The sequence below is a fragment of the Cervus elaphus genome, chromosome 18 (genome assembly GCF_910594005.1).
Source record: "Cervus elaphus chromosome 18, mCerEla1.1, whole genome shotgun sequence".
Taxonomy (NCBI): Eukaryota; Metazoa; Chordata; class Mammalia; order Artiodactyla; family Cervidae; genus Cervus; species Cervus elaphus.
In genome coordinates, this window is record NC_057832.1 from 110,449,902 (window position 1) to 110,476,837 (window position 26,936).

At 48.9% G+C, this 26,936-nt stretch overlaps 1 protein-coding gene across 2 annotated transcripts in view; it reads left to right on the forward strand.

Moving 5' to 3' along the window:
- The window catches only part of TMEM178B (transmembrane protein 178B), a 398,497-nt gene that overhangs the window by 350,552 nt on the left and 21,009 nt on the right, over positions 1–26,936 (forward strand). For both annotated transcript variants that reach the window (XR_006334967.1, XM_043872724.1), the window contains exon 3: positions 5,215–5,352. Coding sequence is in view for 1 of the 2 variants with exons in the window: in XM_043872724.1 (XP_043728659.1) it covers positions 5,215–5,352 (138 nt within the window). In the remaining variant the exon portion in view is untranslated. The remainder of the gene's footprint in view (positions 1–5,214; positions 5,353–26,936) is intronic.

Here is a 26,936-nt window from a genome sequence, read left to right on the forward strand (position 1 = left end):
TCTTGGAAGCAAACTATGTCTCTTCTCTTGTCTCTTGGGGATATTTATAATGATTTAAAATTTTCTTTTAAAACTTTAATACAATTTTTAAAGGTTATTTTCTGTTTACAGTTATTATGAAATATTGACTTCATTCTTCTTGTTGTAAATACAGTGTATCTACACCCAGTAGTCTGTTTCCCCACCCCTCAACCCTGTATTCCTCCTCCTATCCCCCCACTGATAGGCACTAGTTTATTCTATGCATCTGAGTCTGTTTCTTTTTGTTATATTCACTAGTTTGTTGTATTTTTCAGATTCCACTTATAAGTGATATACAGTGTTTGTTGTTCTCTTTCTGGCTTGTTTCACTTAAAGCATAATGCCCTCCAAGTCCATCCATGTTGCTGCAAATGGCAAACTTCTGTTATTTTTTATGGAATACTGAATAGTATTTCATTGTGTGTGTGTGTGTATATATGTGTGTGTGTACACACACACACACATATATCACATTTTCTTTATCCATTCATCTGTTGATGGACACTTAGGTTGCTTCCATATCTTGGCAATTGTAAATGATGCTGCCATGAGCCTTGTGCATTTATCTTTTCAAATTTAGTGTTTTCGTTTTTTCAGCTATATACCCAGGAGTGGAATTGCTAGGTCATAGGGTAATTCTGTTTTTGGTTTTTTTAAGATAACTCCATGCTGTTTTCCACAGTGGCTGCACCAATTTACATTCCCACCAACAATGTACAAGGATTCCCTTTTCTGTTCATCTTCACCAACATTTGTTATTTGTGGTCTTTTGATGATGGCCGTTCTGACAGATGTGATATGATATCTCATTGTGATTTTGATTTATATTTCCAATAATAATCTTAATTTCTCCTCCCTGCAGTTTGTTTCTTCAAGTACTTTTTCTTCCAGCTTATAGATTTTCTTAATATTTAGGGCTGCCTGAAAGCCCTGAGTAGGCACTGGGCTTGTCAATGGGAAGCTTTGTTGTAGATAGTTGGAGGGACTGCTTATGCCTCCCTGCCTCCTGCCACACACACAAATAGTAATGTGTCTAGATATTTTCTCATGTGCTGGTCATCACCAGAAAGGTCTCTCCCAGCTTCCAGGCTCTAGGGCAAAGGCACGGCAGTCCACTTCTGGGGGCCAGGCAGAAGAGGTCTGGGGTGTTAGCATTCAGCATTCTGTAGGTGCACAGACACTCACTTGCCCTGTGTGCAGTGAGGCTCAGTTGTGCTGACCAGCCATCACCTGAGCTTGTTGACTCCCAGTCCTAAGTACTCCCTCTCCACCCTGGGGGTGGAGGAAAGTGGTTATTCCCCAGAGGTGTGTAGTGGCTGAGGGGAGCTAAGGTTCTCATTCCATCCTAAACAACTTGTTCGAAATCCTTGTTTTATCTCCCTCCCCTCTGCTTGACTTCCTGATGCATAGTGATTAATGCCAATTTCTGAGCCTTTGGGGGGTTTGGCAGGATGGTTTTCAGCTTCCCCCCACCCCTCCACTGGCTCTGGTCTTGGCTCGTTAGGTCTGTTGAGAAACTATACTGCCCTCAGTTTTGCAGCTTCCAGTCTTCTGTTGTCGCCATCTTCTTTTCTGGTTTCCCCTTCCATGTGAATTTCTGTCTTTTAAAAAAAATCTTGGAACTCTAATCCTGGCTTTATTTGGGAGGAAAAATGCTAGTTATATTTTTTCCATCTGTGATGATGATCCTGTAGGTCTTTAATTAGATTAATAATTTTATTTTCCTACACAACTCAGTAACCCAGCTCATTCCTTTTTAGTTCACTGGTTTGAGACTGTTGATCAATAAATTATTTAAATTCTCTAAACCCTGTAAAATAGGAATATTACTTGTCCTGCCTACCTTTAAGTTGTTGCTGCAGCTGCCCTGAGTTACCATGTGGGTCTGAGGGCAGAATAAACAGCTGTACATACATGGCTCACCGGGTGATGGTGAATATCCTCTCGGGTCAGTGAAAATGCTCAGGCCTGACCTCTGGTTTTCATCCTCTTTCTAGAACAACAACTTAGCCTGACCCTCAGTTTTTGTTGACAAAGCCTTTGGGAGACAGCAGAGTGCACAGAGTCTGTTTTGGAGGCACAGCCTTCCCTGACCTGGGAACACAGGTTGTCTGTCTCAGGGCTTTTGGAAGAGGAATTACTCTCCATTTCTGTTTCTGCCTTTTGTTCTGTTTTCTCCTAAGTGAAGCACTTGGCTTACCTCCTCCAACAGCAGTACCTTTCTGTCTTGTAATGATTTGCATTATTTGTTTTCCTGTCCAGCCCTCTTCTCCATCCCCAGCCCAAGTACACATGGCTCACAGGGACCCTTTATCCATTCAGTCCCCCAGGCAGCACCTTTGCTCCCTGGGGTCTGCATAGCCAGTACCCACCAGGTGTGGCAGGAAGGGGCTCTGTGGCTTCTGCAGGGTTGTCCTCTCTAGTGCCACTAGGGATTCTTCCTAGAAATTCTAGGGGAGTCTTCCTAGAAAGCCCCCTGTTACTGAAAAGGAAGCCAGTAGTTTCACAGGGGCATAGAAGAGAAATTTCCTGAGCTGTTTAAGGGGATGTAAATAAATCTCCTTTAGACTAAAAATACCCTGGTCTCTCGTCTCCCATTCCCATCACCTCCTTGCCCTTGACTGCAGTGGAGAGTGGATGAGCCCCCCCGTGGCAGAGTATCCCATGGCCAGGAATCAGTCCCAGTGGAGTCAAGAGGGGACCTTTTTCCACCAAGGAGGCAGCCCAGAGCTGGCTGCCTAGAGTCTCTTGTGGTGACAAAGGAAGGAGGGGCCAAGGGACTAAGGCTCATGGCCGTGGGGAGATGGAGGGGCCGGGATGACCACAGGCAGTTGAAAGAGAAAGGGGTGCGGCCCAACTGCAGGGAGGTCCTGCCTTCTTTCCAGCCAGCCGTGGATGCCTGAGCATGGAGCCCACTCAGAAAGCCTGGCACACACATTTGCATGCTGGGATCTAACGCATCCTCAACAAAGTTCCCTCTGGTGTATTTAGCGATCTGAGCGATCAGTGCAGCCTGATAATTAGGCCTCCTTGGCATGCACGGGAGGGACTGTAACGGGTGTGACTGCTCTCTTGCTGGGCTGGCACTCTGGGGTCAGCACAGGTGGGAAGGACCCAGGAGAACTCAGTAGAGCAGGAACCTTCTCGTGGCTCTCTGGGAATGTCTGCCTCTGTGGCAGGGCCCTGTTAGGCCCCCTTCATCATGGGGAGGCTCACCTGCTGTTCTCCTCCCCACCCCCCAGCCAACTTCCTCCCCGGGGGTGGTTGAGGGGGCTGCCAGGATCTGATCTTCAGTGTCAGGCCAAGGGGCATGGACCACAGCCAGCTCTGGAGGTGGGGGAGGGGCAGGAGGTCTCAAGCCAGACTGTGCCCGGGATCCTCTGCTTACTCTGCCGACCGGGGGCCTGGAGTGCGAGAGAGGCACAGAGGTGCTCCCCACAGAAACCTGGGTGTTTGTTTCCTCGGGGATGAGAGGAGACCATCCGTGCTTGCTTGGATGGGGGACTCATGTAGTTTGCTGTCCAGAGCCCCCTTCCCCACCTCCTCATGCTCCTTCCCTTCCTTCAAGAGAAGGGAATGCCCACGGGGTCTCCAGGCTACTCTGCAGTCCCCATCGCCCAGGGCAGAGGCCAGACAAACGGCTCCTGTGTGGAGCCTGATTGGGGGTGTTACCCAGAAGAAGAAAGCCAGATTCCAGGGAAGGAGTGTGCAGCGGGGTGGGGGGATACACCGGGGTGTAGGGCTAGAGCTGGGAGGAAGCTTAGCAAGATTCTGAGTGAGGCTGACAGAGATATATCAGCAGCTCTGCCGTCTCCCTTCTGCTAAAAATTCCACCTTCCCAGACCTAAATGGGAAGGAAATACAAAAAAAAAGAGTGGATACATGTAAACATGTAGTTGATTCACTTTGCCTACAGCAGAAGCTAACACAGCATTCATGTGCTAAGTCACTTCACTCAGGTCCAGCTCTTTTCGACCCTGTGGACTAGAGCATTCCAGGCTCCTCCGTCCATAGGATTCTCCAGGCAAGAATATTGGAGTGGGTTGCCATGCCCTCCTCCAGGGGATCTTCCCGTGCCAGGGATCAAACCCATGGCTCATGTCTCCTACCTTGGCAGATGGTTCTTTACCACTGAGCTATCAGGGAAGCCCTGTAAAGCAGCAATACTCCAATAAAAACTAATAAAAAAAAATCACTTTTCCAGACAGCCCTCATCCCCCTGCATGCCAGGCTTTGTCTGGCGGGTTGGCAGAGCATGTACAGAGAAGGGTCTGATCAGGAAAGCTGAGGGGGCCTCCTCAGGGCTCAACCCGAGAGCAGGAAGCATGGCTCCCACCCTGCAACCACACGTGCGGCGGAAGCTGAGCCCCCCGGAGTCAGGCTGGAGGATGAGGAACGTCATACAGCTTCCTCTTCACCCCTGACCTCCTGAGAGACCAGCAAACCCTGCATGGGAGGGATAGAGTCCTTGGCAAGTGCCAAGACTCAGCCTAGCTCTAAGGGCCCGTTTGTCTGGGTCTCACCTCCCTGAAGGGTGAGTGATCCTGGGTTAGGACCTGGGAGCCGCACAGATCTGGATTTGATGCTGTGTTCTCCACTCTCTGTAGGCTTTCTGTGGGTTGCTCCATTTTCCAGATAGGGATAAAGACAATAGCTGTCCTAGGAGGTTGGGAGAGATGCTTGCGAAGAACAGTGCTGCCCCCAGCACAAAGAAGGGAATGCAGAGGAAATGGCAGCTATTGTGGTGATCTCTCCTTCCGCGTATGGACCAGGCTGTCCTAGCTGTGTTTGCACTTGAGGATATGGTCACCGGTGTTTCCCAGCTGGCTCAGGGGTGAAGAATCTGCCTGCAATGCAGGAGACTGAGGTTCAATCCCTGGGTCCAGAAGATCCCCTGGAGAAGGGAATGGCTACCCACTCCAGTATTCTTGCCTGGAGAATCCCTGGACAGAGGAGCCTGGTGGGCTATACAGTCCATGGGGTCGCACAGAGTCGGACATGACTGAGCAACTAAACAACAAATATGGTTGCCATCGGGGGCTCTGTCCTCTGCAAAGGAAGCTCAGTTGCGGCAACCTGTCTGCAAAGGGCCCCTGTGGTGCCCTGCCCTCTCCTCCCGGCCCAGGGTTGGGGTGCACCGGACCCTGCGTTCCAGGCTCTGATGCTAACTGGTACCCACCTGCTTCCCTGCAGACCTGCGCAGGATGACGGCCGGCTTCATGGGCATGGCGGTGGCCATCATCCTCTTCGGCTGGATCATCGGCGTGCTGGGCTGCTGCTGGGACCGAGGCCTTATGCAGTATGTGGCCGGGCTGCTCTTCCTCATGGGAGGTAAGGCTCAGGGGCGGCAGACAGGGAGGTCCTGGTTACTGGCATTCTGAGAGAACAGCTGATGGACATGAGGATGGAGGCCCAGACTCCTTTGGGGGGCCCCTTTCCTTCACTCATTCTGACTGTGTTTTGAGTTCCTGGTGACTGCTGGTCATTGCCCTCTGGGGTCTCCCACCTGGTGTGTGAGAGACAGTGGTGATGGCCTTGAAACAGGTGTCAGATGTGGAGCAAGTGTGAACCCAGGAGGTACTTGGGTATTTTGAGCACGTAGTGTGTACCTGGCATATACTGTGGGGCGGGGGGCAACTGCTGTCTGGACAGTTTCCTCTTCAAAAGCCTACCTCCACCCTGATTCCTGGGCCTACGGCTGTTGCTCCCATTTCCAATGAGGCTCTAAGTTGGTGGGACAAGGCCCAACCTTCTGTCATGTGTCTCTCTCACCCTGTGTCACTGCCGTGGCCATAGGACCAGTCCAGCCCTTTGACAGGTGGTCCATGAGCAGAGCTGTGTAGCTGTGAGGGAACATGTTCTCATCCGTGGGAAGTAAAAGCTCATTCACAGTCTGTACGGCCTCTTTTCTCCCTGAAGAGTTCAAGTGTGCTTTTTGGTCTCCTGGTTTGAGCCTCAGTCCAAAGTGAAAGCTAACCGTGAGTGTGCCCTTCACAGGGCATTCCTTGGAGAGAGGTGGATGGACAAATTGCATGGAGTTAGGAAGAAGGGGAGTTGGGCTTGTGCAGAAGCAATTGAAAATGTATACAGGGAAATGTGTAAGGGCAGGAGGAGAAGGGGACGACAGAGGATGAGATGGTTGGATGGCATTGCCAACTCAATGGACGTGAGTTTGAGCAAGCTCCAGGAGTTGGTGAAGGACAGGGAAACCTGGCGTGCTGCAGTCCATGGGGTCTCAGAGAGTTGGACACGACTGAGGAACTGAACAGCAGCAATAATGAGTCCCATCCATGGAAGCCAGAGTTAGTTAGATGGCAGACACCACATGAACCACCTGACTTGGGATCTCTGATCAGGTCCTGGAGGTGGGGAGGGGCATGGTGTCCTGCTGGAGATTGGAGGTGGCTATCCTGGACGGACAGAGAGATCTGGGGGCTAGTGAACTGTGGGTTGGGAGAGGAGGAGGAGAATTGTTGGGTTCAACTTGGCGCTGGACTCTTTATCCTTATCCCCCTGAAGGACAGATGTCCGAAATCTCAAATTCTCTGTCACCAGAGTCAGCCATCCCTGCCCAGCACCACCTCCCCTGTGGGTCCCAACCAGAGTGAGGCAGAAGCCAGGGGAGAGAGAGGCATGGGCGGCTCCCTGCTCCTTCCTTCCATCCCCTGCTGGGACAGGACACCCCCCCCCCGCCCCCACAAAACCAGCCCCACCACCTTCTCTGTGCCCTGGGTGTCCTCCTCACTGAAGCAAGGGTCACACTCGGCCTGGGATGGCCGTGCTTGGTTTTAGCAGCATGGAATCTTTTTCGTTTCCACCTTCCAGTCAAAAATCTTCCGTGGACCCCGAAACGTGAAAAGATCAAAGCGGAGTGGCTCTGTTTGTAGCGTGTGTTCTCTCTTAAGGCTCTTGTGGTTGTACAAAGACGGGCTCCAGTAAAACGGGGCTTTTCTAAGGCTCTAGAGAGGCCTCCCAGGAATCTGAGAAAAGCTGAGCAAACAGGCCTCGGGCATAGCAGGAATCCGGGAGCCCTGGGAGCTGACGCTCTTTCATCTCCGCTCTTCTGAGGTGCTCCCACCTCCCCGCGTGCTGCCTCCTCCCCCATCCCTCCAGGCCAGCCCTCCTCACCTCCCAGCCGGTGCTGAGCCTTCCAGCTCTGACAGCTTCCAGACAGAGACAGTGAGGGCCCTGCGGATCTTTGCAGGCTGGCCACACACCACACCCCAGAACACTCCCCGCTCACCTGAGACCTGGGTGGGAACTCTCTCCCGGAAGAGGGTGGGGGACAGGAGGGTGCCTGGGGCCCTGCCCCTCCCACCCCCCATTTGCTGGGGCACCACCAGAAGCCTAGGGCTCTGGGATGCCAGGTGAAAGCCCTCAGGCTGGACTAGGGACCCGAGACCCCTCCCCACAGGAGAGTGAGTGACGGTGTTGATCCCCTTCCTCCTGGTTAGTGGTTCTATTTTTTTTTTTTTTTTTTGCTTTCAGCTGTGCTGGGTCTTCATCGCTGCTTGGGCTTTTCTCTAGTTGCAGTTCTCAGGCTTCTCGTTGCGGTGGCTTCTCTTGTGGTGGAGCTTGGGCTCTAGGGCCCCTGGGCCTGGGAGCCACAGCTACTGAGCGCAGTAGCTCTGTGGTGCGGGGGCTCCGTTGCTCTGAGACATGTGGTATCTTCCTGGCTCAGGGATCCAACTTGTGTCCCCTGCATTGGCAGGCAGATTCTTTACCACTGTGCCACCAGGGACGCCCTGGCTAGTGGTTTGTAATCACTGCACAGTCAAATCGCCTGCAGGGCTTTTTAAAGTACTGATGCTGGGGCCTTGTCCAGACTCATCCAAGCTGAACACTTGAGGTGACCCTAATGTGTGGTAACTGGAGGGGTGGGGGGGGGAGCTGGGGGAACTGGTGACCTTCAAGAGTCCTCCAGCTCTGAACTGTCACGGTTCTGGGGATGAACCAGTCGGGAAGGCCTCTCAGAACTTGTCTTCCTTCCCAGCTCCCCTGCCCCATTTTATGACTGCTTCTCTAGCTCTTAGGCTGCATCAGACAGGGTAGCGCTGTCACAGGGCATGGGTTATTATCCTGGAGGCCCGTCCAAGCCCTGGTCACCAAGGGTCCCAGCTAAACCAGCTTTCCCCGCACATGGACTCCCCACTGGCCTTTTCAATGGAAAAACCATAGCTCATGATAAAATGGCAACATCCAGAAGCTGCTGTCCCGAAAGCTTCTTATCACTGACGGGAGGGTTGTCATGTTGGAGCAGAGCCATCTTGTCCACCCTGGAACTTTGTTACCTGTGTCCACAGGTAACAAGACGCCGCGGTGGGGGGGTGGTGTCCACACATCTCATGGTGACCAGCAGACGGGCCCCAAGAGGTGAGAAAGAAGGACAAAGCCACTAACAGCTGATCCCTTGATCCCTGGTCTTTGGGGGAAATTGAAGCTCTAGGTGGGGGAGGGTACCCTTTCCCTTTTCAAATGAGTGCCCTGTCCAAGGAGGCCTTCCCAGGTGGCGCTGGTGGTAAAGAACATGCCTGCCAACACAGGAGATGTAAGAGACATGAGTTCGATCCCTCGGTTGGAATGATCCCCTGGAGGAGGGCATGGCAACCCCCTCCAGTATTCTTGTCTGGAGAATCCCCATGGACAGAGGAGCCTGGTGGGCTACAGTCCATAGGATCGAAAAGAGTCAGACACGACTGAGAGACTTAGTAGGCATCCATGCCAAGGAAGCCAGACACAGTCACGATGAGAGGAGGGAGAGGGGGGTGGTGGTCCTGATGCCCAGAGCAGCTGCTGCCTGCTGACCCCAGGAGTCTGGTTTAGTTCAGAGCCTGGCAGGGAGCAGACTCAGAGTAGAAGCTGTGTTTCCCTGTCCCTGCTCAGCACAGAGTTGCTGAGAGGGGAGGTGTCCACCCAGAGACAAAGCCTTGTCATGAAGACTCTGTGTGCCATGAAGAGCCATCTCAGCACCAACTACTCCCGGAACCAGAACCGGACTGGTGCCTGTCCTCCAGGAGTTCCTCTTCTAGGAGTGACCCATGGAAAGGCTTGGAGAGTCAGCTCCCTCTGACAGCTACCTTATGAACATGGCAAAGCTGTCCCTCAGACTGTAGATATTTGTGACCAAAATGTCCCATGGCTTTAGCTCTCATCCAGATTCAGTTCAGTTCAGTCACTCAGTCATGTCCAACTCTTTGTGACCCCATGGACCACAGCATGCCAGGCTTCCCTGTCCATCACCAACTCCCAGAGTTTACTCAAACTCATGTCTGTTGAGTCAGTGATGCCATCCAACCATCTCATCCTCTGTCATCCCCTTCTCCTCCCGCCTTCAATCTTTCCCAGCATCAGGGTCTTTTCAAATGAGTCAGCTCTTTGCATCAGGTGGCCAAAGGATTGGAGTTTCAGCTTCAACATCAGTCCTTCCAATGAACACCCAGGACTGATCTGCTTTAGGATGGACTGGTTGGATCTCTTTGCAGTCCAAGGAACTCTCAAGAGTCTTATCCAACACCAAAGTTCAAAAGCATCAATTCTTCAGCACTCAGCTTTCTTTATAGTCCAACTCTCACATCCATGCATGACTACTGGAAAAACCATAGCTTTGGCTAGACAGACCACCCAGATTGGCTCAGTCTATACCTGAGCACAGACTAGTGCCCAAAGGGTTTGATTGGACGGCCAGTGAGAACAGCTACTGGGGACCCGACCAACCACCACAGGGCTCCCAAGCTGGCCGGGTGTGGGTGTGGGGGTGGTGTGGTGAGCAGGTGCAAAGAAGGGGTCAGTAAGAGCAAAACAGGTAAATTGAAAGTGAAGAGTCCAAAGATGGAATTGCAGTTGACTTTAGATGACCCAGCCGGGGCCAAAATAAGAGGTTCTATCCACAACTTCTTATCTGTTCACACGTGAATGGGGGTGGCCCACACTGGGTGCTTCTCTTTTCCAGGATTTAACTATTTCCAGGCTTAAAGAGAGGGCGCCCTGCACCTCAGGAGATGACTAGCAACAGATTGTTTAATTAACGCTCAACCTAGAGGAGGCAATTAGTTACTTATGGCAGCTCTGTCGGGCCGGGAGGCTGGGGGCGGTGGGTGGGATCCAGTTTCCCTTTGGCAAGGCCTCTGGGGAGAATCTAGCTCAGACTGGCATGGCAGCGTTTGGATGTGACTGCCAGACACGAGTATCTGGTTGAATCACCGGTGGGATTCAGATGTGCGGCGACGGGCTGGCACGGGGGAAGCACAGCGTGGCGAGGAAGCAGGTGACTACTAGGACCACTTGTAATTGACTCACCGGTGCATCTAGAGCCGCCTCATGGATACACGTCTACAAATGGGTGGGAAGGTCGAAAGCCCGTGCTCCACCCCCTCAGCACTCCTCTCCCACGTCCTCCCACACTCCTGGAAGACATCCATCATTTGCCGTGAGCTTACATCGAGGTTGACGCTGGAGCCTCCTGTGGAGACTGGTACCCGGCAATCAGTCCTTCACAGAGAGGTTGGCATAATATTTTTGAAACTATAAATCAGATGTTCACTGATCTACTACCAGTGTGCCAAAAACTTACTCTTGAACTTAAAATCCAAATTTCTTACCCTTCTTCCGAGGCTATCTCAGTTAGCTTGGGGTCATATTACAAAATACCAGAGAATGGGTGACTTATAAAGAGCAGAAATTTGTTTCTTGCTCTTCTGGAGGCCAGGAAGTCCAAGATCAAGGCACTGGCAGATCCAGTGTCTGGGAAGAACCTTCTTTCTGGTTTATAGACGTCATAGATGGTACGTCGTTGTGTGTTCTCATATGATGGCAGGGTCAAGAGAGCCCTCTGGGGCCTCTTTTGAAAGGTCACTAATGCCATTCACAAGGGTCCCATCCTCATGACCGAGTCACTTCCCAAAGGCCGCTCCATTTAGCAGCATCATCTTAGGGGTTAGTGTTTCACCATGCGAATTTGGGAGCACACAGCATTCAGTCCATGGTGGAGACCCCATTTAATCTGGCTCTTTCTCCCTCCCTTGACTCCCATCCTGTCCCTTCTGCCATGCTCACATTACTCTGGCCACATCACCCACCTCTCTCCTGGATCTCACAGTTTCACCGCAAGGTCCTGGAGCGGCCTGATCTCTTCACACAGTGCTTTCCCCACCAGTGCCTCGTGACCGGCTCCTCTTAGGATTGAGATCCCAAATGAAGAGCCACCCCCTCAGAGAGGGCTGCCTCAACCATCCAGTTTACAAAGCTGCCCAGTCACTCCCTACATTTTAATTAATTTTTCTACAGCACACCCACTACTCTATGACATGCTTATTGTCACTGCATTTTGGTTTGGGTTGCTTTCTTTTTTTTTTAAGCAGAAATCCTTGTTATCTTGTAGTTTCCCTGAATCAGAATTCCAGGTAGGCTTAACTGCCTGGATTTTCCGCTCAGGGTCTCCCCAGTCTACAGTTCAGGTATCCACCCAAGCCAGGGTCTCATCTGAGACTGGGGTCCTCATCCAAGATCATGATGCTGTTGGCAAAATTCATTTCCTACAGTTGTAAGACTCGTGGAAGCTTGCTTGTGCAAAGCCAGGAGCAGAGAGAGTCTGTGCCTCCTTCCATCTCTGACCTTCAGATTCTTTTTTTTAAATAGACTTTCGTTTTTAGAACAGTTTAGGTTTACAGAAAAATTGAGCAAATAGCACAGAGAACTCACATATTCCCCTTTGCCCTAGAACACAGTTTTCCCTGTTATTAACATCTTATTTTAGTACGGTACATTTATTACAGTTAATAAATGTTGTTATTCATTAATGTCCATAGTTAGTTGTTTTGGTTCCTTTTTCTGTTGTTACCTGATGTTCTGAGTCCCTTCCAGAAATCCACATTATGTTGTCCTGTCTCATTGGGCTCCTCTTGACTGTGACCGTTTCTCAAACTTCCCTTGTTTTTAATGACCTTGCTGGTTGAGTACTTGAGGAGTACTGGTCATGCATAGTGTGGGATGCTCCTCTGTTGGACCTTATCTAGTTTTCTTATAGTGACTAGACTGGGTTATGGGTTTGGGGAAGAAGATCACACAGGTAAGGTGTCATTTTCATCACGTCATTTCAAGGGTATGTGCTATCCCCATGATTTATGATGGTTGAGATTACCCTTCATCCCCTGGAGAAAGGAGTATGTGTCAGGCTTCTCCACTGTAAAGTTACTCTTCTGTTTTCTCTGTTTCCATGCTTCCCTCTTTGGAAGGAAGTCAGTAGGCACAGCCCACACCTAAGAAGTTGGGGGCTGTTTCTCCGCCTTTAGGTGGAATAGCTACATAAACTATTTGGAATTCTTCTGCATGGGAGATGCATCTCTTCTTCCCTGTTTATTGAAAGTAAAAGCGTTAGTCACTCAGTCGTGTCCAGCTCTTTGCCACCCTGTGGACTGCAGCCTGCCAGGCTCCTCTGTCCATGGGATTCTCCAGGCAAGAATACTGGAGTGGGTTGCCATTCCCTTCTCCAGGGGATCTTCCTGACCCAGGGATTGAACCTGGATCTCCTTCTTTGCAGGCAGATTCTTTATTTATTCATTTTAATGTGGACTCATGAATGTTGACTTTATAGTCTGAGTCATAATTCAGTACTGTTTACTTTGTTGTCCAGCTGTCCCAGTTTTGGCCGCTAGGAGCGCGTTCAGTTGGCCCCATGCCCTTTGGTATACTCATCAATGTAGGCTTTTGATTTTGCTTTTTGTGAGTGCTTCCTTAGTTTTGGGCACTTCAAGGTGCTCCAGGCTCATCTAGTGTTATTTCCTGCCCTCATCTTAGAACTGGCCATTTCTCCAAGGAGCTTGGTTCCTTCTGTTGGAGAATGGTATTGGAAATCAAGACCTGGATAATGGGTGTCTGCAGTGTTTTTTAACATTCCCCAACTGCCCCCCCTCCCACCACCAACATAGACGTCAGCTCCATGAGCCCCAAAAGCTTATCTGCTTTGTTCTCCAAGGTACCCCCTGAGTCTGAAAAGTGTCTGGAGCCTCCAATATCTGTCGAATGCATGTATCAAAAGAGGGAATTATGTACAACAGAGAAAGTGTTTTGTTTTTTCTTGATTAGAGCCAGCAGTCCTTCAAGAAATTAGTCTGTCTTATCTTCTGTTCCTGGTCTGACCTTCTCCTCTTCCATGGGGTTTCTTATTCTCCTTTTATCTTTATTTGAACAGTCCTGGAGTCTGTCTCAAATTCCTTTTGGATGGAGGGTATGAATTATACATGACCTCAGAAAGAACTTTCTGTCTTCAATTTGGACTTCTAGAAAGTTAGAAATGGAAGGGGGCCTTAGAGACCATCCAATTCGACCTTCTTGTATTTCCAGATAAGAGGAGTTATGTCGGCTGTCCTAGGTCACAAGGACCTTGATAAAGGTCCAGCAGTTCTGAAAACTTACAAGCCTAGAATGAAAAGGGTGAGGCATGGGTGTCTGGTGGCAGAAATGGAACCAGGGCCCAGTCGGGGATGCCAGCCTGGCTTCTTATGGCCCATCCTGCTGTCTCTGCTTCCAGTTCCCCGTGTGGGAGATCCCCATGACCCCCTGTGGCATACACGTCTGCCCACAGTGGCTTCGTCCTGATTCTGTACTTCTAAGCAGATGCCAGTCTCAGAATCTGTCTCCATTCCCTTTCTATTCCTCCCTTCTCAAAGCACAAAGGGGTGCATGGAGGAGACGGTGGCCAGAATTGAGGGCACAAGTGCTCATGGGAAGAGGAAGTCTTTAAAGGTCCTTTTCCTCCCACCTGTGATCAGCATAACCTTGTCTAACTCCCCGGTCAGTCAGAAGAGCAAAGAGGATGCTCCCAGAGAAGCTCAAGCTATCCACTTTGAGTGACTGCAGTCATCTGCAAGCCAGTGATGCTCAATAACACCCCTCCACCAAGCCCACCAGTGAGCAGTTGTGTGGTAAACCCCCAGATACCCCTCTTCTGGTAGAAAAAGACCTTGATAAAGGTCCAGCAATTCTGAAAACGTCCCTGGTAGCTCAGCTGGTGAAGAATCTGCCTGCAATGCAGGAGACCCCAATTCAATTCCTGGGTCGGGATGATTCCCTGGAGAAGGAATAGGCTACCCACTCCAGTATTCTTGGGCTTCCCTGGTGACTCAGATGGTAAAGAATCCACCTGCAATGTGGGAGACTCAGGTTCAATCCCTGGGCTGGAAAGCTCCCCTGGGAGGAGGGCATGGCAACCCACTCCAGTATTCTTGGCCTGGAGAATCTCCATGGACAGAGGACACTGGCAGACTGCAGTCCATGGGGTCACAAACAGTCAGACATGACTGAGTGACTAAGCATACTCACAAGCCCAAAATGCAGAACCCAAGGTATGGGTGTCTTGACTGGGTGAATGTGTCTTCCAGGCAGTGAGTGGAGTGGTTTTAGGGATGCTGTGAAGTAGGACAACATCCAAGCTTCCCCATCAGCCTCTCCCTACTGTCCTCCCGAGCACCAGCACTGCTCGGAAATGTGGCTAGGTCTGAGTTTCTCCAAGTTCAGTAGGAACTGTGTCTCAACATTTGTGACTCATGGTTAAGAGAAGCGTGACCCCGATAGATACTATTAGATACTATTCTGGGGAGGGAGGATGCAATCAATAAGCCAATGATTTAACACGATGCAAGCTTATAAGAAACCCTCAGCAAATAATAGCTGTACTCTTCTGTGTAAATGGTACTAAAGTGGTAGTGAATTTACACACGTACCCCTAGTGAATTCCCTTCTAATCAGCAGAAGAGAGTCTATAATCTGTCATGACCAACAAGGGCATAAAGCCCACCTACCTACCTTGCTAAACAGCCTCTATAGCTTCAGGTGAGATTTCACTACAACGTCACAACTCTTCTCTGACTTTCTATCTTACAGCCTTTCTCTCGCAGTCCTCAGCAGAGATTCACAGACTACTTCATACCCTGGGATATATCTTGCCCTTTGGAAGGTGCATATTTGAATATGTTTTAGCATTTGATGATTGCATTCAAAACCAAGACCTTTGGGGGAGAGGAGGCACATTGTCAGGAAGATTAGGAAATAACATGCATGCTTGCCTGATATAGAACCAATGGCCAGGACAGTGTGGCTGGGGCTTCATTTTTGCCTTAAGAGTTGAAATAGACCCCAAAGCATGTGCACCCTTACCACCCAGTGGGACCTCCTCTGTTACAGATTTGCATTTTGGAGGAGAATGGTAAGTAAGCCGCCCTGGCTCTATAAACCCTAATCTGGTCAGTGGAGGCCTTGCCAGAATGGCCTGTCACCTGCCCATCAAGCACTCAACACAGCCACACCACTACACACCATCCAGGGCAGACGCTAATTCATGCATTGCTTCAATTTTCTCACCTGTAACACAAGGCTAATAATAGTACCCATTTGAGGCATAGTTGTGACTATTACAGAGTTAACTCATATAAAGAGTTGCCATTGTTCTCAACAAATTTCTAGAGCTTATTATTTTTACTACTGAGATGCTCCTTTTTTTTTTTTTAAATGACTGCCTTCAGGGACGCTTTGCTTTAAGCAGCCCCATGTCACCACCACCACCAACAGCATGCAAAGACATACACACCACAGGGTGGCGAAGATGAAATTGTTGAACAGATATTATTTCTCTGGCTAATCACCACCCTACTCATGCATTCATTCAATATTGATTGCCTGTACTATGTGCCAGACACTGATTAAGCCCTTGGGCTGTGGTAGGAAATAGGATCAAGTCTTCATGAAGCTTGCATTCTAGCTAGAGAAACAGACAAGAAGCAAATCCCATAAAGTAAATACATGATCTGATATCAGGGGGTGAGAACAATGGAGAAAACTTAAGCTGGGAGGGAGACAGAGAGTTCTGGGGGGCCATCATTGTAGGTGAAGGGCCAGTGGGTGGGGATGGAGGCCCCTCAGGGATGGTTGTGGTGAGCAGAGATGTGAGTGAAGGGAGGCTGCTGAGCCCTGGGAAGACTCGGGAAAGATTAGTCCCTACAAGAACAGCAGCAGGGGTGGAGGACATCCTGGGATGGGGATGAGCTTCTTGGGTCTGAAAAAGCTGAGCAAGAGGAGAGGGTTGTGTCAGGAGCAGAATGAGATGGAGATATGCCCAAAGCTGGGTGGATGGTGTAGGGCCTTGGAGGCCATGGTCTGGGCTTGATTGATTCTGCCTTACCCTCTGTCTGCTTCATAGATTGCTCTGGGCTTCTCCCCTGGGCGATCATTGGATATGGTGTGACATTGATCAGTGGTCTGGCCTCCTTTGGGGGTCCCTGCAGCTGGGGCTTCTTCAGCCTGCCATGCCCAGTTGCAGTGAGTGAGGGCATGATGTCTACGCCTGGGATGGCCAGGTTAGGGGAGGACAACTCTCATGTACCCCCCGAAGGTGCCGCATTGCCACACACCTGGTAACATCTTTCCCCTCCACCGGGACCAGCTCCATAATTTGTGAGGACCAGGGTAAAATGAAAACTTGGACCCCTTTGTTGTTCATTGTTCAGTCGTTCAGTTGTGTCTGACTCTGTATGATCTCATGGACTGTAGCACACCAGGCTTTCCTGTCCTTCACCATCTCTCGGAGCTTGCTCAAACTCCTGTCCCTCGAGTTGGTGATGCCATCCAACCATCTCATCTTCTGTCATCCCCTTCTCCTCCCGCCTTCAATCTTTCCCAGCATCAGGGTCTTTTCAAATGAGTCAGCTCTTTGCATCAGGTGGCCAAAGGATTGGAGTTTCAGCTTTAGCGTCAGTCCTTCCAATGAATATTCAGGACTGATTCCCTTTAGGATGGACTGGTTGGGTCTCCTTGCAGTCCAAGGGACTCTCAAGAGTCTTCTCCAACACCACAGTTCAAAAGCATCAATTCTTCAGTGCTCAGCCTTCTTTGTGGGCCCCTTATTCAAACATTATTAAGAATTTCAAGATGGTGACAGCAGAATATTAAAGCCAGCACACAGCTGCTCATGTTGCAGGCCCCCGAGCCATCTCCGCCTCCAGCATCGCCCCACACCCAGACTCCCCAATCCCAAGACACCACAGCCTTTTGCCACAGAGGCTCCCAGAGAACTTGAAAACTCAGGTCACCTCCCCATTCTACATGCAGCTGCCCTCCTCCCTAGCTGAGGCCAAGTCTGCTGGGCTGAAAATCACCCCTTGCCCTTTGATGACTGGATAATCATGCAGAACAAGTGTTCCCCCTTCCCTCACATCAAAAGCTGGCTCTCCAAACATTGCCGACACAAGCTGCTAATAAGACACAGTGGAGTGTATTGCCTGCTGCCAACAGGGAGAGGAGCATCTTCCAAAACTGACAGGGTCTCAGACTGGGGAGGTAAGGTCGGAATTTATTGAGACTTGGAACCTTAGTGTAAGACCTTTACATTTCTGTGGAGGCCTTTGATTAAGATTGGGTGAGAATATTGATAACATCCTAGATCGGTGGAAACAGCAGGATAGAAAAAGCCTTAGCACTCATGCTGTCTGTTGATGTTTTAAATGAAAGAGTTGATGGATCTCCCATGTGTGCATGCTAAGTCGCTTCAGTTGTGTCTGATTCTTTGCAACCCCATGTACTATAGCCCACTAGGCTCTTCTGTCCATGGGGTTCTCCAGGCATGAATACTGGAGTGGGTTGTCATGCCCTCCCTCCTCCAGGGGATCTTCCCAAGCCAGGGATCAAACCCATGTCTCCTGTGTGTCTCCTGCATTGCAGGCAGATTCTTTACCTGATGAGCCATCAAGGAAGAACTGATGGATCTCTTGGGAAGTTCCTATAATGCAGTTCAACCCCTTGCATGGGCAGGGCAGACCCAGAATTGTCAAGGTCTAAGGAAGGGAATGACAGGGTTAGATGGTAAAGCGTGGTCGTGGTGCAGTGTCTAGGCTGAGTCTGGGTGGATGATTTGGGGTCCCACTCAGGATGAGTGATTTCTCCACAACCCTGGTGCCTACCTGGCTGTCATGCCTCCACCAACACAGACATGCACAGATATAGCCCAGACTCAGGCTGGGACCCTGATAGCCTGTCTTTCCTGGGTTAGAAATATTAACAGGACTGCCCCAAATTGGGGTCTCTTGCTTCCAGACAATGCACCGTCAGCATGAATTGGTTGGGGAAGTGCAACCAAGAAGAGTGGGGGGTTGGCACAGGTAAGCTGGAAAACCATCTCTTTCCTGGAATCATTGTCGAGAAATAAGAGATTTCTCCAATAGCCTTTCCAGTGGGAGCAGAAAGACCCAGAAGGTGGTGGCAACGCCACAGAGCTTGATTGCCATGGAAACTGAGGTAATTTCTAAAGCAGCCTCAAAAGCCTCCCTCCCTGTGGTTCTTCTAGGATGTTCTTACAGAGGTGTGCAAACTTCAGAGAAAGGGAACATGGCTGCCAAGCTCCTGCCTCTTGAAACTAGGCATCAATCAAAGAAAAATGCTCATTCCTGGAGTAAATGCACAGACCCCTCCTGTCGGCCTTAAAAGCTGCTCCCCAGAAACAGTGACGAGGGAGGCGCTGGTGGAAGTGACAAATGGCCTCTCTCCAGTCCTGGGTACCGAGAGAAGAATGAGGACCTGGAAAGGTGGCATCAGAAATAGCCACACCCAGGGAAGGGGGTAGGGGGTTCCACCCTCAAGAGGCTCCTGTTGCCCCTACTGCTTGGATGTCTATGATGCATGGTGTGTACAGGGTTGGAGGGCTTCCCAGGTGGCGCTAGTGGTAAAGAACCTGCCTGCCAATGCAGGAGGCGTAAGAGACATGGGTTCAATCTTCCTGGGTCAGGAAGATCCCCTGGAGGAAGCTATGGCAACCCACTCCAGTATACTTGCCTGGAGAATCCCATGGACAGAGGAGCCTATACAGTGGGCTATACAGTCCCTGGGGTCACAGAGTTGGATACGACTGAGCACGCATGCACACCATACCAAGAATCATAATGTAATCAGACATATTAAGCCATATTTGAAATATTTCCGCAACAAATTCTAACTCAGTTCAAAAAATATTTCTGTGAACATACACAGTGCTTTAAAAATTGAGTAAACATAGGCCTTATTTTAAGGAAGCTTATTTTCTATACTTTCGATAGAGAGTAGAGTGGGTTCGATCCCTGAGTCAGGAAGATCCCCTGTAGAAAGGAATGGCAACCCACTCCAGTATTCTTGCCTGGAGAATCCCGTGGACAGAGGAGCCTGGCGGGCTACAGCCCATGGGGTCACAAAGAGTTGGACACGACTGAGGCAAATTAGCATGTACACACACATGTGCAGAATTGCTCAGGGTACCAGACATAGGGAGAACATCCCAGACCAGACTCAGGGGCACCCTGAGGATGTCACCAACAGGTGAGCTGGGGTGTGTGCACAGTAGGACCCCAGCTCCCTCTGGGGACCAGAGGGGTGATCTGGAGAAGCAGCCCAGGCCAGAGAGCTGGGGGCAGGGCCAGGCAGCCCCCACAATGCAGAGTCAGGCACACCTTGGGCCCAGGGCTGCACCCCCTCCATCACCCTTCACCTCACTGTGAATGATGACCCCTGTGGGTATAGGTGGGGAGGAGCTTAGGAAGCCCAAACCAGTTGCTGTCTACATTGTCCCACGATCTGCTGGTGATGGCCTTGAAGGTCTAGGAGGTACTGGTGGGGGAGTGATTCTCGGGAGACCTGAAAGCATGATACTGGAGAAGGTTTGTGAAGACAAACCCAGAGGTGTCAGTCAACTCCGCTCTACTGGACATGCTTCTTCATCCAACAGAACTAGGGCTTTTGGGGCAGATGGGGACTGACTCACTTTTTGTCTCCAGGTATGTAATATTTGGTGGCTCAGGGGTAAAGGAATCACCGGCAGTACACAAGATACAGGAGATGTGGGTTCAATCCCTGGCTCAGAAAGATCCCCTGGAGAAGAACATGGCAACCCACTCCAGTATCCTTGCCTGGGAAATCCCATGGACAGAGGAGCATGGCAGGCTACAGTCCATGGGGTCACAAAGAGTCAGACACGATTGAGCAACTAAACAAACAGAAAATTAATTAGAGAATGAGGGCCTGTGTAGAGCGTTTCTCTCCTTGATGTTCTAGAAGTCTCCTGATTTCAAATATGCTTTGGTCTTATCAGATCATGTCTCATATCATGTGTCTTGATTTGGGGTTTGGAAAATACTCTCACCCCATCTATAGGAGCCATCAGAGCATCAAGAATGTCCAAGAAGTGGTTGTGAGAGAGGAGAGCCCATTCCCCACTTTAGTGAACCATTGGAATCTGCCCAATGTTCATAATTCATTAAATAAACAACCCCTTAAGTACCTGCTAAGTACTTGAGGATAAAAAATAAAATAAAACTCCTGCCTGCCTGAGAGTTGCCCATGATCTTAGAGGAGAGTCAGACATTTAGACCAGTTAGTCTGATAAATGAGCCATTTCCCTTTTCAGGACTGACAACTTTACAATGCAAAATATTAAAAACAATAGAATTCTGTGTCATTTCAGCAGTAAGGAGGATGAGGACCTCTTTGATCTACCTGTCTACCGTTCTTGGGGAAGGAAGGTGCTGGTCACCCAGAATGAAAGTGAAAGTCGCTCAGTCATGTCTGACTCTTTGAGACCCCATGGACTGTAGCCTGCCAGGCTCCTCTGTCTGGGTTTCCCCAGGCAAGAATACTGAAGTGATTAGACATTTCTTCCTCCAGGGGATCTTCCCGACCCAGGGATCAAACTGCAGTCTCCTGCATCGCAGGCAGATTCTTTACTGTCTGAGCTACCAGTTCATTATGAGTCAGGTGACAATTTTTAGTTCACAGAGCTCCAGAGAGAGGGGAAGTTCCCATTTGACCTTCAGCATCCCACACACCACCACCCCAAGAGAACAGGTGGAAGAGACAGTGAGGAAGGGAAGAGCTTACTTGTTGGAGCATCAATGCTGTGTCAATGGCAGATGCTGTCCAAACGTTATTTACCTTTCATCTTTCTGGCAGTCCTTAAGGTCAGCATTACTACGCTGATTTTGTACATAATGAACTTGACCCAGAGAGCCAAGAAACAAACTTAGAGTCATGCAATTAAGTAAATGGTGGAGCCTTAATTTAAGTCTTCAGATCGATACCCCCTCTTTCTTCTCTGTTCCTGGAACATGTGGGAGAAAAGAAATGGGTACCGGACAAGGCCACCTGGGATGAAGGAGGCCTAAGAAGTGAAGCGGAAGACAGGCTTAGGCTCCCCCACCAGCTTTCATTAGTGTCTGGAGGCCAGAGGGGTCCTCCTCTCCCCCACTTGCAAGGGGCAGGTAGATGTCCCTTTCAGTAGGACAGGAGGAAAATGGGTAGAGAAGACCTTGAGGGCCACCCAAGCAGAGTGATCAGTGGGGACTGTGGGTGCCCGGAGAAAGGGAGCCTCTCTCTCCTGGGGATTCAGGGGCAGCCTCACAAGGAGGCTCAGGATTGAGGCTGCGGGAGGAATTCAGTCAACTCGCCCCTTCAAGGGCTTTTCATGTCCATTTATCAAATGAAACAGCTCCTAGGCTTGGAGTTGGCCACTCTTCAGAAGCAGTCCACCAAGTCTTTATTTATTCATTCTGGTTTAGGATTTCACATGTCATTAATACATTTCCGTTCTTCTATATCTCTATGTAACTGAACTCTATTGTGAATGAAGCAAAAAAAAAAAAAAAAACCTTTTCATCGTTTAAACAAAAAATGCTTAAGCAGCTTTGTGTCAAGTTAAATGTAAATTTAATATGTTATTTGAACCCATAATTTTGGCCCTGGGGAGGAAGGGATCTGGTAGCTGTGTCCTTCCTACTACACCCCCCACCACCCCTGCCAACAAAATCCAGGAATACCTTAAAGATTCTACCACCCTCATGGGCTACAATTTATTCTAAATAATAAATTAAAATATCCTCTCCCATTTAGCTCTTAACATTTTCAACTGAAATCACATTTCCCAGAAGCCTCTGGGTCACAGATTCCTAGGTTCTTTGAGTTAGTGCAGCCAAGGGCAGTGAGATGGCATTCTCTCTTTTTCTCAGCATTCCCATCTGGGCCCGTAAAGTAGGAAACTTCTCTCCTCTCTCTAGAAGGATACCAACTCTACCTTTAAAGAAAAAAAAAATATATATATATATATATATATATATGTGTGTGTGTTTATGTATATATACACACACATATGTATATATATGTGTGTATATATGTGTATATATGTATATATATATATATTTGGCTGTGCTGGGTCTTAGTTATGGCATGTGAAATCGTTAGTTGTGGCATGCAGACTCTTAGTTCTGACATGTGGGATCTAGTTCCCTGACCAGGGATCAAGCCTGGGCCCCCTGCATTGAGAGCAGAGTTTTAACCATTGGACCGCCAGGGAAATCTCCCCAGCTCTACCTGTTAAGGCCCTGCTTCCTAAAGGGGAAGAGGTGACTGACTGCCGATTGGTGAGGTTGCCAGAGGAGGCTGAGCTTCTGGGCCCAGCAGCATCTGGGTTGTCTGCTTTTGCTTGGCCTCTTTAGTGGCCAGCATTCCCGGGATCAAGGCCCACCACCCAGGCCAGCATCAGGAGGCCACATTGGAGGCCTATTTTTCTTTCTTTTTCTGGCCCACCAATGTGGGCCAGTCACAGTGGGTGAGTCACTTCTGGGTGAGTGTATCTCTCTGCAGAACCAAACATTCCCTAGGGAAACTCTCCTAAAATGTCAGCCTCGCGGGGGAAAGGATTACTGAGCTTGATGGTGGCCAGGAGCCAAGCCACAGTCACCATGCTTGCCTTAACAGTTAAAAAGCTGATATCTCTGTCCTCTCTACCTTCTTTCTGGGACTTTCTTCTCATCCAAGTTTGAATTCAGGAAATGAAGAGGGGTAAATAAGGACTATTCCCTAAATCTCCCAGACATGAGTGGAGCTAAAAGGGTTGCTAGGTACAGGCCCGCTCACAAGCCAGCAGCACTGTGGGGAGGAGCCTGCTGATGGGTGGGGGTCCATACTGAGCTCCCCTGGGGCTTCTGACCACCAGGTCACTCTGCCCACTGGGTTTGGTTTCTGGCCTCCTGGGAAACTACCAAAAGTCTTATTGAAAGAGAGTTGATGTTCTAGATCTTGATTCCTTTCCTTTCTCAACCAAAACATCCTGATCCTCATGGAAAACTCATGTCCCTCTAGAGGAAGTCACCCTTTGACCCAACATAGACCAGAGTGAAGTTATGTGTGGACTATGATCGGTTTTCCTAGTTATCTGGAGAAGTCAGCCATGAGATTTTTATTAACTAAGCCATGAGTCTGAGGGTCACCTCAGATTCCTTATGGCCATTTTGATAATGATAGGCCCTCTTCTCCCAATCTCACCATCTAGTAGATAAATCTTACTTAAAAACCACCATGTATAGGATCTTGTTGGGGAAGAGAAGAGCTCTCTCTGCTTACATTGCTTACAGTCCAGTGCCAGAGACAATACCCATGCACATGAAAGAGCTGGAATGAGAGAAAACAAGTGGCAAAAGCATGGATTTGAATCTTGGCTCCAGTACATAGCAGCTGTGTGATCTTGGGCAATTTACTTAACCTCTCTATGTCTTACTTTCCCTTCCTAAACCTCATAAGGTTTTGCTTTGAAGATTCAAAGAACTACCATTTCTAAAGCTTTTGGAACAATGCCTATCATATTATGTGAAAGTGAAAAGTTAAAGTTGCTCAGCCGTGTCCAACTCTTTGCGAACCGCATTGACTGTATGGAATTCTCCAGGCCAGAATACCGGAGTGGGTAGCTGTTCCCTTCTCCAGGGTATCTTCCCAACCCAGGGATCAAACCCAGGTCTCCCACATTGCAGGCAGATTCTTTACCAGTTGCGCTACCAGGGAAGCCCATCATATTATAAATAGTACAAATAAGTGTTTGATTCATATAAGACTATATATGTGTTCAGTGGCCCAGTGGTGGGGTTACAGCATGCCCAAACCACTTGGGTACAGGTTTTCATCTCAAGGGAGGGCCAAGTGAAGCCGACAGATGTGCCATGCATGTGGAAACATAAACCAAACTAGGTGGCAGGCTCTCCTGATCTTCTGGCTACCACCCCAAGCCTCTCTCTTCTACTAGTGATCATGGCATTGGCTTGGATCAGATAGGGCAGAAGCCAGAGAGCCAGTTTCTTCCAGACACTTAAACAGCTGGGTCCCTATCCTTCTACGTTTTGAATCAAGGCCATTTCGAGCTAAGCCTCGTATTCACACTGATGGTGAATAATGACATCTAATGGTCTCATTCACCAGCCTTTCTGTGCATGTGAGAACCAGCATCTTCTCTCCAGGTGACTCATGTCTGACAAAATAAGTGACAGCAAGTCCTAGAACAATTCAAAGAGAATGGCACCTTTTTGTCCCAATACCTAGAGTCATAGAATCACTTAATCAGAAGAATCTTAGAGATCTGGTCTACCCCCTGTATTCTGTGTTCAAGGAGATCATAGCCAAGAGAGATGAGGTGATTTAATCCACTTCTTGGGAAAGAATGGAACCAGAACCTGGGTTTTCTGAGTCTTGATGGAGTTGTCTTTCCACGAAGCTATATCCTGGTCAGTAGCAGGTCTTCTCCCAGGAAGCTGGTGCGGGCTGACCCTGGGGGACCTCTGGGTGGGCCAGGAGAGTCTCATGATGACCAAGACAGTGACTCAAACATAATGAAAGATCAGTTTGTACTGGGCTTCATGCTGGCTCAGTGGGTGGGAGGGAGTGGTGAGGTGGGATGGGGGTGTGGAGATGAGGCTTTCTCTTGTATCTACTTAGGAATATGACTGGTACAGTGACCAGAAAAGTATATAGTATCAGAGATGGCCTGCAGGAGGTTTTGTATGCCTTCAAGCATTGCCCCCAGAAAGAAACCCAGGGCAAGATTGCCCTCTGCTCTAGAGGTTCTCAGAGTTTGCTCTATGGACCATTGTTGTCCGCCAGAAGGCATTGGTTTAGAGAGAGAAGAAGAGGAAAGAGAAGCAGGAGCAGGAAGATGGCATGTTCTAAGTGGCCTTCCGCTTGGAAGCTCACTATTCACAGCTTGAGAATGTTCCTTTCTGCACAGCTGTGGACGCCACTCTCAGTCTAGTTAAGAAGCCAGTTGGATCCACTAACTCTCAGCTCTGAACCAAGGCCCAGATGGATAGGAAGCTGCAAAGATTCACACTGAGAAAAAGGTGATGCTGTTTTCTTGCTTCATTTGCCCTCTAGAACTCTCTTTCCTGCCCTATTTGGAAAGCTCACAGCTCACCACAGACCACCAGGCTCAGATCTTCCCAGCTTTTCATTCCTTGAGGTATGGAATATCCAAGGCCAGTGGTCAAGAGTGAAGTGGGCCAGTGGTTGCTTCTCCTGGAGGATGCTGTTTTTTAATGGGGTCAGTGGAAGCCATTGTGATGAATAGTTCTTGGGTATTTCCACAATCAAATAGTTTGAGGCTTTACAACAAAATCAGGTATTTGCTCTGTTCCTTATACCTTGGAACCTTCAGCAGATTATTTAATTTTGAATTACTATATGAATTATATAATTTATGGGATTTGTATGTACATATGTGATTTGCATAAATATATGTAACTTCACAGCAACTTCAAGAGGTACAGAGGATACAAAAACTGAGACTTGGCTTGAGTCAAGTGCATCTGCCTGAATTTAATCATTGTGATCACAGAATGGCTTCCTTGGGAGAAAGAGTGGTGGTGATGTTTTAACAAAAGAAGAAAGAAGGGGGCACTTCCCTGGTGGTCCAGTGGCTAAGACCCTATGCTCAGGGGTCCTGGGTTCAGTCCCTGGTCGGGGAACTAGACCCCACATGGTGCAACTAAGACCTGGTGCAGCCAAATAAATAAATACATTTTTTTTTACAAAAAGAAGAAAGAAGGAAAAGTGTTCTGTGTAGACTAAATACAGTTGAATACAGCTTTCTCAGTCCCCTAGGCAATAGGTGTTTAATAAATGAATTTTATAATTTAGTAGATGGGATAGCTGTAAATGCTGCCTCTGCATTCCAGAGAAACCAGGGTCAGAGCTTCTATAGCACTCATAAAAGGTCCCCACCTCATGTCACCTAGTGATTTCCAACCCTTCTCTGAGGGCTGCTTCCTTTTACCCCTCCTGGTCGAGCACAAGCTTCGTTGCAAACCCACCAATGTCAGGATGTAACCCCTGGTAGATGCTGAAACTGCTCTGAGCCCCAAGATAAGTTCTTTTACCAAGATGGGTCTCAGGACTGTATTCTGAGATCTTTCAGATCCCATGGTTTGAGTTCCAACAAAGCACACAGAACTGAGGGTCCTGAGTGAGCACTTTGGTCTCTGCTGAGAACAAGTGCTTCCCAGTTTGGCACTTGCCCTTCGACAGGGCCGGGAGAGAATGGAATGGGTGATGGAGATGAAAAGCGGCGAGCACAATTTTTCTTGTCCTCCAGAACAATTTTTCTCTGTCCTCACTTAAAGCTTTCCCTTTCTAATATTATACCTTACCTATAGAAAGCAATTTTAACTTCTCTAAGCTTTTCCACATTTATTATTATAGCTCTGCAAAATAATCCTGCAGAGAGGGTATTATTCTGATGCTGAATTTCTATAGGAACAAAAATGCTTCCTGAAATCCAAGGTACCCATTGAAACACAAGGTAAGTAGGCATGGACATGTGTGGGCATGCACACACACACACATACACACACTTCACCAGCCACAGAATGATTTAGGAGAAAGGAGAGTGGGAGGGCCAGCTGTGGTATCTCTTTTATTCCCTTCTGTCTTTCCAAGTCCATATTTTCACTTAAAAGTTCCGAAGCCCAGAAATCCATTTCCTCCAGTGATAGGGATTTACTGCGCAGAGCTGTGTGCAATACAAAAGGAAACATTGCTGCCATGCCCGCTCTGGAGGCAGTTATAATGTAGCTGGACAGAGATAAAACCGGGAACAA